A 15197-nucleotide genomic window follows, 5' to 3' on the forward strand; every position below is an offset into this window, starting at 1 on the left:
AGCATGCTGGGTAACAAGCAATGCCACAGTGTGTAGCCAAGACAAAGAATTGAGCTTTGGAAGACAAAACTAATTGCAAACAATAAGTAAATGCACTAGGCCTGTGGTTCTCAACCAGGGGACCTGGGCTCAAACTTTAACTCAGTTTAAATCATGATTTAATTTTAGCAAATTAATACATAAGTCAAATGCCATACATTTATATTACATTAGAAGTAACAGAGATGCTTGATGCTTGTCAAACAGGGATCTTTGAGTCAACAAAGTTCAGAATCTCTGTACTAAGTCATACTGAAGGACAAAAAGACTCACTCAACCAATGAGTATCAGTATATACAATACTCGGAGTATCACTATCTTTTTTATTATTTAAAAAAATATTGTTTTACTTTTTATGTAATGCATTTCCTTTTTGTGAGATGTACACTTCAAAAGCAGTTTACATGAGTTTCCTAGTCTTTAACTGTACCTGGATTCATTTCTCTCTTTATTTTTCATTTGCTCCCCTCCTCCCTCTCTGTTTTGGACGAGTGCTTAGTTATCACAGCTCTTTAGCTTCTGCTGCCAGATCTCTCATTTCGTGGCCTTTTGATCATAGACTGGTCAGGGAATTTGGCCACAAAAACAGTGTTTAGTAACTCGATATTGAGAACAGAGCCAAACAGGCCCTGTCAGTTCAACAGGAAAAAAACCCAGATACATACAAATCTACAGAAATGCACACAGGCAGCTTTTAAAGATCTAGGCTCTGGATCCGCAAGTCAAAAGAACACCCTGTTTAATAGGGTCCTGGTTTTACAGAGACCTGTCATTTAGGTCAGTGCACTAGCAGCCCATGTGAGCCACTGACAATCTCTACTGACAGAAATTTCCTGTCCTTGACTACATACAGCTCACTTAGGCAGTCTGCGCCTCATCTTAGACACACATATACACTTAGAGAATGTGCAGGGACTGCCTGCTGTAGTGTGGAACAAGATTATTGTGGTTTTTATATGTGCAGGACTTCATTTGTAACCAGATATTTCTGTGGATTCGTTGTTAAAAGCCGTCTGACCGCTTTGAAGCAAAGCTGAGTCAACGGGAGACCCTTTCTCAGGCTCTCCGGCTCATCGTCGTTTCACATTAGGGCAATTGATAGGTCTGAGCATCTCTCCCCTGAAGGCATGTCAGGATAATTGCATTGTGTGACAATAAAATTAATGCAGAGATGATAAAGAGTAAGAGTAAAATATTTTCAGCAAGCAATTTACATTTCACGTTTGCATTTTGAGGAGGAAATACCTCCAACAATAGAGTGTTTTTGACCTATGGCATACCTAGGGGTCGAATGTGGTGACCCTAATCTGGAATTGTAATAAAAAGGTCTGCAAATTCTGGCTAAATGATCCACTAAGTTATCATGAACGTTACTTTCCCCCCGGGGAGAGAAAAATAAAAAATTTGATACGCCACACAGAGAAAGACCTGTCATTTTCTGTGTACTCTATATCATAATAATTTGTACGAGATGGTGAAATCATACATAAAACAATGCATGTCTTTTATGTTGTTTTCTTTTACAATCATGGAACGTTTTAATATGGGTCAAACATGCAAAGAGTGATTTGTTCCATGATCTTACTGAAATTTGGGAAAACTTTACCACACAATTAAAATCCTACAACAAAACTAAAACAAGTCTATTTAAATGAATAACAACTTACTGAAATAAAGCTCCACACACAAACAGTCATCATGATAGTGCCAGTAATTTAAGCACAAGCTCCACTCTTCAGCACAATTGTAACCACAAAAATGATCCAACAGAATATTTTCTAAAACTTCAACATAGCAGAACATTAAACACTAACAGACCTAAAATAACATAAACTAACACCATATTTCAACATTTCCTCTCCCCAGTCTAATCCTATGCAAAACAGCTGGGAACCACAAATCCATGGACCACAAGAAAGACAATGCAGTCAAAAAGTTTTATTTCATTTTATTTTTTGGTTTACACTAGTTAAAGCATGAATATACTCAACTGTGCTCGTAGAATTTAAAGCTCTAAAAAGCTAACTTTTTTTTATTATTTTGTTGGTTTTATTTATAGTGATCTCAAGTACTGATTCTATTGATTCAGTTGACCCACAAAGACTTTTCAACTGTATAAAATTAAGTAAAAATCTACTCAACTTTACTCACCAGGTGTTCCCAGTATGCACTGGGGCATGAATAATTAATGAGGTTGCCTTTTTCACAGTTTTCCAGTGTTATTTGCTCTGTTGTTTTTGGTGAGGTTGTTATCAAGTTTGGTAACTTTGTTTTTTTTTTATGCATGGAGTTCATTTAGATTATTCATCTAGGATAATTCATATAGGAATTATTAGCCATTGATTGTTACTGTTATTGTGTTTTATGCTCCAAATATTGAGGTCAGTGTGGGAAGGTGAATATATCAAAAACATTACATTTTATATTTTCATATTCATATTTTATTTTTCACATTCTTGAAGTGTGGTAGTGTGAATCTGTTTTATATTAAATTTGTTGTATATGTGTGTTCAATTGCACTTAAAGGGGTAGTTAATTGCGATTTCCCTTTTTTAACTTTAGTGAGTGTGTAATGTTGCTGTTTGAGCATAAACAATATCTGCAAAGTTTTGAAGCTGAAAGTTCAATGCAAACAGAGATATCATCTTTTAAAATGATGGCAGTTTAATGCCTACAAAAACGGCTGGGGTTTGTGACGAACCCATGTTTTGAACCCAGATAAACCCCGCCCCCGGGAACATGCAGCAAAGGGGATGAGGCCATGCTGCCCTGGTTTAGAGAAGAGGAAGAGAAAACTAGGGGTGCACGTAAAAATCTATTCATATATGAATCGAATGATTCTAATGGATTCACAAGTTTCAAAATCAATGTTCAAAAGCAGCGGTTCTTAATCATGTTCCACACATCCTCCTGATGTAATCATGTTCCTCACACTCTGCATCTCTCTCTCTCTCTCTCTCTCTTTCTCTCTCATTCAGATTATCAGCTCAGCTCCAACAATGAACTGTTACAATTAAACACTTATTTTCACATGAGAAGCATTATACAATGTATACATTATACATGTACGCGTGTGCAGTTGCCGTGCTGTATTAAAGCTTTAATCAGGATAAAACCATATATTAAAAGCTAACAGAAGCAGTAGCATTTACAAATAACAGCGTATCTAAAAGTATGAGACAACAATACCATTAAAAGCCATGCTTGCACAGGTTCTGCGCGATCCTCTTCGCTAATATTCTCTGGGTCTCAATCGGGCTTAAATTGATAACCAGTATAGAGGACGCCATTGTTTACAGTACAACCGGAGCACATGCTGCTGAGCTGAGGGGCGGAGAGTGGTGTGAATAAAGGTAAATTATGTGAAAAATTATGTTTTTTTTAAACAAAGCATGAATACATGTTAGATTGCACCCCAAAAACAGAATCAAGCCTAGAAAAAAAAAAACCTGTCAACCACCCCTTTAAAAAAATGTTATCGTTAAAATGTACAAAAAAAAAAATGTTTTTAAAGACTTAAGACTTTAGCGATAAAAGTACATTTTCTAAGTGAAAACATTGTAAGTGATTTATAATTTCGTTTTCAAAGAATAAATCCTCAAATTAGAGCTGAATTAATCAGGACATACAGCAGGAACAACAGAACATGGAATTACATTTTGCACATATGGACGTCAGCCCGCCGTCTGAGGAAACACAAAATGTGAGCTTATATCACAACCGCGCCACACACAGATTCAGAGTGAGGTTTTTATTGCGTTGAGAATGGTATCCATAACAATATTTGGTTTCAGTCAAGAAGTCATCACCCGACTATTCAGAACAAAAGTCAATAAAAGCGTTATTGCTGCTCAGGGACGTGAATTGGCTCGCTAGAACTCCGATCGTGTGGCTGTGCCACACTGTAAGATAATCTAATTGGCATGATGAGTGTGAGGTCAAAACAATGAATGAAAAATTGCTTGTCTCTCTATAAGAAGCCTAAAACTTGTACACTGCCTGTAAGCTGTGTATCGTGACATTGGAGGTTTTGTTCAGTTTCTTTGAAAAAAAAACCATGCTTAGCGTTTATAAGAGGTGAGCGGTTCTTAAATCAGTGCCTCCATGTGCAATATATCATACCGTGCCTTATAAAACACCTTTCCGATTGCAATGCACTGAGATGTTTTTCCTCCGCGGTTCAGGGTGATAGAAGAGAGGTTACGTGCTTCTATTCACACCGTCCTCAACAGAGCGCCAAGTGTGCGACACAGAGATGTCAAGGCTCGAAGCAGAGATACTGCAGAAATAGCCATCTCAAACTGTGCATGAATCTTACAAGACTCACACCCTCACACGCAGGGAGATGCCGGCGTAATGTATGTTATTGCTCAAGTGCATTTGTCTGTTTTTCAGTATTCTCCTATTGACAGACTTTTCTTTTGTATTAATATGAGGGCGACCACTTTCTTTCGCTCTCTGAGAGTGTTAGTTGAAGGTTGAGGGAGTCTAAAACATCCCTTATGGATGTCAAAAGTGCTATTTTACTCCTCACTACCAAGCCAAGGGCTAAATATTCATAGAGCAGACAGAAAATTAATAGGCATCGACATTCTTCTATGTATGTTCTGCAAGATGGATTTAGGCCCATCAGGGCCATCTGGTCTTAATAGAACATCAATTGATGTGAACAGGAAGAGAGACCAATTTGTTTTCTCACTGGGGGGTTGGGGGCCGGTTTGTAAATCTCACGTGCGCACTCGCACACGCTTGGTAAAGCGGTCTTCCTCATTCTTGGCATCTCAAGTCGACGGCTTTACAGTAGACAAGAGCCCGGGGCTCCCGAACATGTGTGTGTGTGTGTGTGCATCGTTTAAGTGGACACATGCGAGACTCTGCACTTCCTTAAGACATTCTCAGGGCTATTATGAAAGGTTGTGTGCGTATGTATGTGCGCATGTGTGTCTGTATGCATTCAGGCGTATGTTGAGGGTTTTGCCATTGTGAAAGGGGTTGAGGGAAGGCATGAATACCCTCAGTCAGCCAGCTGGCAGTCTCTGGTCTTTGTACAGCCCAGCTTTTCATATTGTCTGCTCAGTTTACAAATAAACATGACTAGGGATGAGGCCTACAACAAACAGATAGCCCCATTCATTGTGCCTGACAAGCTGTGGGGAAAGCCCAGGCCCCTGTTTTCACAAACCACTCCATTTTAATGCACACATTTGGCCAGAAACGTCTCCTCCTAGCTTTGTGTGTGTACATTAGATGGCATGCACATCATTTTTATCACCTACTCCAGCCACCTATCTCCCTTAAGTTTGGTTTCTTACATAGTAAAGTCTGAGATGTAATACTGCATTTGGTTACACTTTATTTCGATAATCTAGTTTAGACATTCTACTAAATATAAGTAACTTTTTAACTACGTCAACTAATTCTTGCAAAGTTTCTTATAATTAGTATGTTGTATGTTGTGACCCCATCAAAATAAAGTGTTAAAAGATATGAGGCAGACAGTCTACTAATACTCTAATGACTGCTAGTTGACATGTAGTTGCAAAGTTACTTACTGTTTGTAGAATGCCTAAAGTGGACTATCAAAATAAAGTGTTACCATGCATTTAAAATAATAAATGAATGGTACTTTCAGAATTTTTTAATATTATATATTTTGCTTTAAAGTTTCACCCGAAAGTAGGTACGATATCAGACATCATTTACTCTCCCTCATGCTTTATGAAACTCATTTGATTGATGTTCTTAGCTGTAACACAAAAGGAGTTATTTTAAGCAGAATGTTCAAGCTATTATTTTCCACTGAAACATTTTCAAGTGAATAAATATTTACATTTTAGTCTGCTAAGACTTTCACATAAGCTTCAGAAAACGTGAAATATAGTGCATAATTGTGTGGAAAACTTTTATTTAGCTTTGAACAGCATTTCTTCAGAGTTTCGGCGCTTGATAGTCTCTGTTTTTCACTCAAAAGAAGAACAATCAACATCAAAGCTTTTTGTGTCCTACAGAGGGAAAGACATACTGTATAGTCACACATGTCTGAAACGGCAAGAGGATTAAAAAATCTTAATTACAGTACACACTTAAATTTATGTCAAATCTGATCATGTTCTCCAGCATTATTTGAGATGATACAAAGAGCATCTTGTGCTTCAGTGGAAGCAAGAACATCTGACCATCTGTACAAAAGAGTCACATGACCAATGTCAAAATTTGCATATTTAATGAGTGATGTAAAAATAGTACAAAATCTTGTAGTATTACATTTTACATTCATTCATTTAGCAGGCGCTTCAAATGTCTAAAGTCCAAATCCAAAGTGATTCATTACTTATACATAATAGTGTTTGTTTTTTTGTTTTTTAAATCAACATCCTACAAGTTTCTGTTTATTTTCATGTTTAAATTAGATTTTATATCCTGGATTTTCAATATGGCCTCAGACTTTGTATCCCACTATACAGTTGAGCTTGTGTTTTGTATTGCATTAGCCTCATTGATAGCACAAGGACGGCGAGCAGGTTTAAGCACAGATAAAACATGACAAAAGACCTTTTGAATCAAATTCACTCTTTTCACGCACTCTAAGTACAGCCTCTCTCTCTCTTTCACATGTTTTCTCTCTCTCTCGCTCGCTCTTGCATTTTTTTAAGGGAAATAATAGCTGGTTGTATGGATCCGCCTCCTGGCCAAGGGAGCTACTTTGTCTTAATTACCTCAGGACGAGCGAGTGGCCCCTGAAGCAATCATCTTTGTTTGTTAAAACAGCCGTTATCTGCTTCGGTAAGGTCCATAAATAAAAAATAGCCCAGATTACAATGTCATGTTCCTTAGGACTCCAGAACCTGGGAACCGATCACAACAGCAAGAGCAAAAAATCCCTGAGCGCTACACACACACACACACACACAGAGAGATGATCTCTGTATGTTGTTATCTGATGTCAGCTTGTCGAGACTGTCAGCACTGAGTGATCTAGAGCGAGCTGATTGTGAGTATCCACAGATGTAAATAACCTTTTTCACTAGTTCAAGGTGGGCCATCTGTCCACTGTCATTTATTTAGTTTATTACTATGAACTGAGGGACAGCACCAGTGTCTGCTGCAGGCAGGAAAAGCAATAAATAATGACCTTTCTGTCTGAATTATAATCACCAAAGTGTTGCCATGGCACAGATCTGTGGCACTTGCTCTTAGCAGCAGGGAAGCATCCAATCATATGTCGGACATATGGATCCTGCCCAGCCACGGTGTTGGAAATTGCTCCTTGTGGAAATAGATTCAAATAAAATACACCTTGCACAATTTGGTATGGCATGAGTTGCGAAAAGTGTCTCTTAAGAGTTGTGTATAGTTACATATTCAAAAGAAAGTTACATTAAACAAAGTATTGACAAAGCATGACAAATTTGTGTGTGTGTGTGTGTGTGTGTGTGTGTGTGTGTGTGTGTATTAATGTATATAACTAGGATATATAGTGTGGTAATATTGGTAAAATCTGTGATTTAAAATTAAAATGTAAACCTGCAAAGTTGTATTCTATAATAATTTAAGATAATAATAAATAATAATTATTTAATTAAAAAAATATATATATTTTATAATTACATTTAAATATAATTAATTAAATTATTTTTTTATTTTATTATAATAAGAAGGCAATAAATTATGATTCATTAATCTGTTATTATTCATTTGAATAATATATAAATATATTATTAATAATAATAATGCTAATAATAATAATACTACTACTAATAATAAATATATTCCTCGTTATTATCTATATTTATTACCATTATCATTATGTATTAAGTATTATTATTATTCATTTTAAAATATATAAATTATATTTATTTTATTTTTATTATTATATAAAGAGACAAAAAAAAATTTGTTCATATTTCCAAGCAGAATAATTTCTCAGCTTTCATTTCAAATTGGGAGTCATAAACCACTGTGATCTTGTACGCAGGGTAAGAATTATGAAAATTATTTTTGGCTTATCAACTTTTGTTTCATAAAAGGGAAGTTGAACCAGGTATGTGCAGGAAACAAATTTTAGCAAGAAAAATTATGGCTGCGAGATTCAATCGACTCTTGAAAATCTGCATTCGACAGTAACCTTAGAGAAAAACTGGCTGATTCCAATCTCTTGCCTGCGATGTAAACCGAATCACAATCACAGGAAATGAATCCAATCATGGAGGGGTGGTGCAACAATCTAGGTCAGTTTTGGAAATGACTGCTACAGGCAATAAGATTAAGGAACGCGCCGATTCGCTGAAAGACGAATCAGTAAATCAGCTCTGAATGAGTAACACTTTGCTTCTGTTCTGTCTTGTGTGGTAGCTAATGTTTATTTTTCCATCTTATTTTTTTATGATGAGAGCATAAGAAAGAGGCATTATGTATCTTTGTATCAACAGTACAGTGGATGAATTAGAAAAATATATATATTTTCCCCATCTCCGTTTGCTAACATCCCCCTTCCCTCCACACACACACACACCTTCCTTCCCATTTCTACAGCTTAACTTCATTGTCTCAAACCCTTTCTTTCATCTTAAGACAAAGATTTATGTAAATCTTCGGGCCCGGCGTTAATGCGAGCCACAGTGTGAGAAATAGCATCCCTAAATCGCAGTATTGTTGTTGAAAATGACAAGGCAGCCCCCTAATCCCACAATGCGATCATCCAAATGTGTCATAATGCTCTGTGTAGGCAGGCAAATCTGAATATCAAAAAGACACCACGCACCTCGCCAGAGCCTTCAGTTCTTTAGAACTGCTTTTTTAAAGAACTCACCCCGTTGTCACTTAAGGAAAGGCAAAAAGTTTAGAAGAAAAAAACGGAAAAAAAAAACAGAAATGTGACGTTTGAGTGACTGGTTTGGTGTGCTGTTAAAGGAATTGTCTTTCTTTGTCTCAATGTCTTGGTCCTTTTTTATGCTTTTTGTGTTTTTTGTTGTCGAGTGTGACCTTCTCAATCCACATCTAGACATAGTGATTAGAAAAGTTTTATAACTGACAGAACCATTGATCTTTATTGAAGTTTGTGTGTCCTATATGGTGCTTACCAGTACATTTCTCAATAACATTTATTCACTTTTTCTCTCTTTTTTTAGTTTATTTGTTTATTTAGACAGTTATATAGGGAAAACAGTGTAATCAGAACTTGTCACAAGTTAGACATGTCTCAGCATTTCTGGAGCATGTGTGCTAATCACTGCATCAGAGTTTTACCATGCAGGACTATGGATGCATTGCTGAAATGCTAATAAGAGTTATTTTATTATTTACTATATAAAATATTTATATATATTTTAATATTTATATATTAAGTATGTCTGACGTTTTTCTTCAAAATTAGCATTTCTTTTTGGCTACTATGTATCGGTTTCTATGTAAGTACTGGTACTTCTGAATGGGTTGAGGAATATATATATATATATATATATATATATATTTGGTTTATTGCTAGATAGCACAAAGATTTTCTTTGTACAGTTATATATTATAAAACCCGTCTTCATTGTGCTGTTTTTTGCCAAGCGTCAATATGTATGCATCTGCTGCAATTCTGTACGACTCTGACTTGAAATGCTACATTTGTTAAGCCTCAAATTGATTTAAACATATTTGATTAGTTTCCTTGTCATTTGTCATGCTGATCTGTCTGTCAGAGCGAGAGAAGAGGAGGAGAGAGTGACTGCTTTTGGAAACATCCATGAAACAGCCATGCCAATCAATTGGACAAGGACAAGCCAGTTGAATAATAATGTTAATAATTACAACACAAGTCTAGGGAATCCCTGATTTGCCATGACTCCCTCATTGAGCTATCTTCCACAGAGACTGCTCCGTTACAATAATTAAGAGCACCATTCCACTCTTCCTCTTCATTTTCTGAAATTCCCCCTGGATCAGGTACAAGTCCAAAAAAGAGAGCAAGAGAGGGGGAGAGAGAGAGAGAGAGAGAGAGAGAGAGAGAGAGAAAAGTACAAAGATTCCACACCTCTCTCTAAGTTCTATTTAGCAGTTTGAATTCGCCCCTTCCCCATCCAACAGTAAAATCTCGGGCCGTCACTTGAAGCCTGGTGGGGGTTTTGTGGGAAAGAATAGCCATGTTGATCTTGAAGTCTTAAGTCTCAGCGTACCTGTCAACACTCTGGCTCAGCAGCGAAGACTGTGGCTTAAGTCACTTGAAGTTGCCTTTTAATGAGAGGGGAGGTCTGCACATGCTGTCAGACTGAGCCGAAATAATTCCATACCTTCTGAATAACCCAAGCGTGTCTTTTAATCCTGCTGCTGTTTATGTAATGGAAATAAGCAGGAACAGGTTAATGAGAGGGTGAGCTCTAGCCCGCACACACACACACACACACACACAGAGACTGGATCTGGTACACTATGAATATGAAGGTGATGTGTGTGATGTACGAAAGGCTCAATGCAGCTCTCCACTTAAACATATTCTAATCAAGATGATTATAATAGAATTTTTGGCATTTTCATTCAAACATATGATGTAATTTTCTTTTCCTTTATCTAAAAAAAGAGAGATTCTAAGTCATTGTTTTTTTTTTATATATAATTTTTTAGAAATTTATGCACTTTTTCCATAAAGGCAAATGTGATCATTATCTTTATTTTTATTTTATTGTGTATTTATATTATTTTTGTAGACGGTTGGAAGAAGGAAATTATGGCATGAGAAGAGAATAGAACTGATATTCCTCTACTTCACATATGAATGTGTTAAAAAAATTATCCCAAAAAAATTATCAATTATCATCTTTATTAAATAATTTAATTTTATATAAACACACACACATATAATTATATGCTATGTGTCTGTCTGTATTTTGACCTGCATTCTGACAGCTGAACTCGCCTCTCATAATATATACTGTATATATATGTATATATATATGTATATATATATATATATATATATATATAGTTTAAATGATCAGGAGGAATATCCCACTTATTCCCCTAATTTTGGATTTTAATCTTGGAAATTTAATCTTGTAAAGAGAATCTTATTTCTTCTTGCCTCTTTCAATTCTCCTTCCCTTCCATCTCTCATTCCCTCTGTATTTTTTTCCCCCTGCTTTTTTCTCCCACCCTTACTCCATCTCTTCTTTTCTTTCAGTGGGAATAATCCCCCTTACAGGAGACTTCAAAGAGCAGGCCAGGCAGGGACAGGCTTAATTACCCGCCTGCCTTAAAACTGATGCCAAATCAAAACTTGCTCTGGTCCATCTCTGTCCTGCCTTGGCATGCTATTGGATTCTATTTCGGGGAGTTAAAAAAAGGAAAAAGTCACAATTAAATCAAAACAAGAAATATGTGGGTGGCACATCACACATCATCATGTACTTTATATAGTTCTGGAGGTCCTGCCTGATTGATGTGAATTTTGGAGCTATTTCAGAGTACCATATAGTAATTTTTGTATAGCAGTGTTTGCTTTGTGCTAAATAACACCTCAGCACTAACGCGGGCTGTGCATATATCAAGGGTGTTTTATTTGGCCAGTCCAGAAAGTACTCTATACTTTTTCCATGTTTTTAATCTTACACAGGGAGTAATCCACCCCCTTTTTTTTTTTTAAGAGAGTCAAGTTTTAAACCTCTCCGGGATGTGCCGCAAGGTTTCGATGGCTGGCCGAGGGAGAGCATTACGTTGGGGTATTTAACACCGTGGAGAGTTGGATAGGAGGGGGCTTAATGATGCTGTAGCAGTCGGGATGAGCGCTAATTCACCGCCCAGGGCCCACGATGGATGGGGCACATGCAGAGCCTGCCATCAGTCAGCTTACCCACCCTCGACAGGTCCCGGGAGGGGCTCCATATCCCTCCGACTCATGTAGCTCTTCCACTCTCCACAAAATGGCCTCATAATGACAGATGAGTGTGTGAGGTAGTTTGCATCTTTTTGTTTTTCTTTTCATCATTCTGACTAAATGTCTCACTTGTCATCCTCTGAAAACACATAAGAATTTTAAACACAAACAAATATGTTTATGTGCACTAAAAAGTCTTGCGTATCCCTTAAGATTTGCCACACGATAAGAACATGCCCAGGAGCCAATTATGTTTAGATTGTAGTAGTGTTATAGTATCGTGTCGTGCTTTAATCTGTGTGTGATTGAATATAATGTTACATCAAAAAACAGTACCCTGTATGGCTCCACCCACTCGTGCTTTCATGACAGTTATGTATAAAAAGTTGTATCTCAATAACAAATTTAAACATTATGAAGAATCAAGAAATGTGAAGGAAAGAGTAAACAGCAGTAAAAATTCTTGTTTTTGTTTTTTTTATTCAAGACCTGCATACCAAAGTTGCCTCAGTCCAAACAAGGGGCATCAGCGTCTAATGCTTGGAAGAAATACGGGAAGAAAAAAACAAAAAACTAAAACATAGATGGGCAGCCTTCAAAACAACTAGTATAACACAAGTGAACATAGTTGTCAGTTTGAGATGAACGTACTGTATAAATGAGTGGACAAACAGTCGTACAGAGCTCTCTGACCTCCACAAAGTGCCACATCTTTTTTAAGATGCAGATACCAGAAGCTAATACATTCTGGGAAAGGGTTTGAAAGTATACATGGTGGGTCAGGTTGATTGATTCGTGTCTGTATGAGTGTGGTCAGTTTTAGTTGCTCTTGATGACTTTAATTGTAGCCTTTGGTTGGAGGCAAAAAACTTTGATGTGAATTGCACACTTGAAGAGAAGATCATATACAGCGAGATTTGGCTCGGCTATCCTCTTACCTACACATTTTAAAGTCCCTGTTTCCTGTGGGTGTGTGTGTGTGTGTGTGTGTGTGTGTGCAGAGGGGAGGGAGACTGAGAGAGACAGACAGAGAGAGAAAGACCTTCCAAACTTTCCAGACCTTTTTCTTTACTTCCTGATCAGAAAATAATGACACAATAATGACTTGGACAGGTAAAACATCTTGTATTTGTGCTCTATTCTTCTCATGCTAAAAGACCTGAACTTTACAGGCCCCAGAAATCAGGTATTACGCCCCACAAATCAGAGGACAGTCGGGGGCAATGTTTTAAAAAAGATAGACTGTTAACAGTGCTAGTCAAACACACAAATTAAAAAAAAAAAAAAAATCAAGAGAGAGAGAAACAAAGTCTGGGCAAGCATATAAAATTATTTACAACCAAGATAAGAGTGAACAAAACATTTACTGTTGTATATGTAGCTACATTAAAAGGTCACACAACCTCTTAAACTCATCTGTACAATTTTAATTTCAATTTTCACAATTGTATCCTGCCAAATGTGTGTACATATACAGTATATATATATATATATATACACACACACACACATAAACACATCATAGTGCCTACACATGTATTTCATTCCAGCCATTAAGAAAATCCATTACTGAAGAAGAAACGAGAAAGATATGCGACAGGAACCTCAGTACTTTTCCTGTGATCATCTTTCCATACATAAATGTCGCTGGCCCCATTGCAGTTCTCTTTTAATCAATTTAATCTTTATTTTCTTACACCCAAGGCAGAAAAATACTAAAACTCAAGACTTTTACAGTTACAGTGACAAAACATTTTAAAGACCCACAATTTAAATTGGACTGTGAAATTAAATTTCTTAAAAAAAAAAAAAAAAGAAGAATAAAAAGAGAAAGAAAAGAAAGAAAATACAAAGAGATAATAATTGGGAAAAAAAATATTTTTTTCTTTTATTTCTTTTTTTTTTTTTTTTTTTTTTTTTTTGTAAAATGCCCAGGCATTCTCCAATATTACAAATACTGGTATACTTTTACAGTAAACAAGAGAAATGTCATATATATATATATATATATATATACTTAAAATCCCATCACCAAAAACCAATATACACACGCCACTATGGCATTCAGAGAAACTTTATAAGCAAACTTGGGAAAAAAATAAAATAAAATAAAAATTCTTGTTTGTTTAAAACACACATACACAGAAATATAATTTTACCCTTGTACTTGTTTCAATACTGTAAACGTATTTTAAGACAGAGTGCACTAAACGTTTTACTTTTTTCTTTTTTATCTTTTTTCTTTTTTTTCTTTTTTTTAAGTTTCTGTAGTTCCTGATTTTTGTCCAGTCTCTTCCTTACTATTTGTAGCAAAAGAATCATCCATTATTTTCAAGGGACGCAGTCTTGTCCTGAAGTGAAAAAATTTACATATATATATATATATATATATATCTATATATATCTGTCTATTGTGTGTGTTTTTGTGCAGTTATATGTACATATACATACATATATACACACATAGACACACATTAGTTTTGTGCTGGCTACTTTTCATTTTAGCACAACTTAGTTCTTTAAGTGACCTACGGATCTGTTTTTATCATTTTTCTTTTAGAAGCAGATTAAAACCACATGGACTTTTTTTTTTTTTTCAATTCTTTGCTTCACAAAAGTGTTGCATTTGTCTTATAAGACAATAAATAGGAAGATCTGTATTAAAGGCACACTCATGTCAAATTGAATGGCAGTACAAAAACTGTCCAAATAAATACATTTAATTTTATAGTGCCAGCATTGTGAAAGCCAAGCCCATCAACACTGGCACTTCAATCTCAGATGCTCCCTCTAGCAAGGCCCAATAAATTTGTATTGTAACATAATTTCTTGCTCAGAAGCCGTTTTCGCTATTGTTTTCAAATATGTAAATCAAAATAATAAAGTGCGGGTCAACTGCGAAGAGCTGTGTATGCTTACTTTTCTTTCGCTCTCTCTCTTTCTATTTCATTAGTTTGCTTTGCTCTTTTTAAAACCACGATATTTCCTCACTTCAATCGTTTGCGCTGGTTAGGGCATCTTGTTGAAAGAAGGCTGTTTAACTGCCAATAAATCAGTTGGATAGAAGAGAAAAGAAAAGGGAAAATTCAGCTGTGCATTCTGTAAGCGTGTTGCTACTTCTGAGAATGCATTCAACTACACATCACAGGAAGTCCTGAATGAGAAGAAAGAAAGAAAAAAATTGTCTTACTGTTTTAGCACACGCTCAACAGGTTATGACATACACTCTTTACTGTGCAATTGACTAATCTGCATACCTTCTGATGGCTCTGACACATGGGACATGACCAGATTAACCAGATAA

General features: G+C 36.1%; 1 protein-coding gene across 2 annotated transcripts in view; it reads right to left on the bottom strand.

Annotated features, from left to right (window-relative positions):
* Positions 1–14421: 14421 nt before the first annotated feature.
* Positions 14422–15197, bottom strand: part of LOC306885954 (B-cell lymphoma/leukemia 11B-like) — a gene marked incomplete at both ends in the record, with an annotated part of 46205 nt that continues 45429 nt past the window's right edge. For both annotated transcript variants that reach the window (XM_079442785.1, XM_079442784.1), the window contains one exon: positions 14422–15047. In XM_079442785.1, the coding sequence (XP_079298911.1) occupies positions 15025–15047 (23 nt within the window). The remainder of the gene's footprint in view (positions 15048–15197) is intronic.

This window comes from Barbus barbus (assembly GCF_936440315.1).
Source record: "Barbus barbus genome assembly, chromosome: 20".
In the NCBI taxonomy this organism is placed as follows: Eukaryota; Metazoa; Chordata; class Actinopteri; order Cypriniformes; family Cyprinidae; genus Barbus; species Barbus barbus.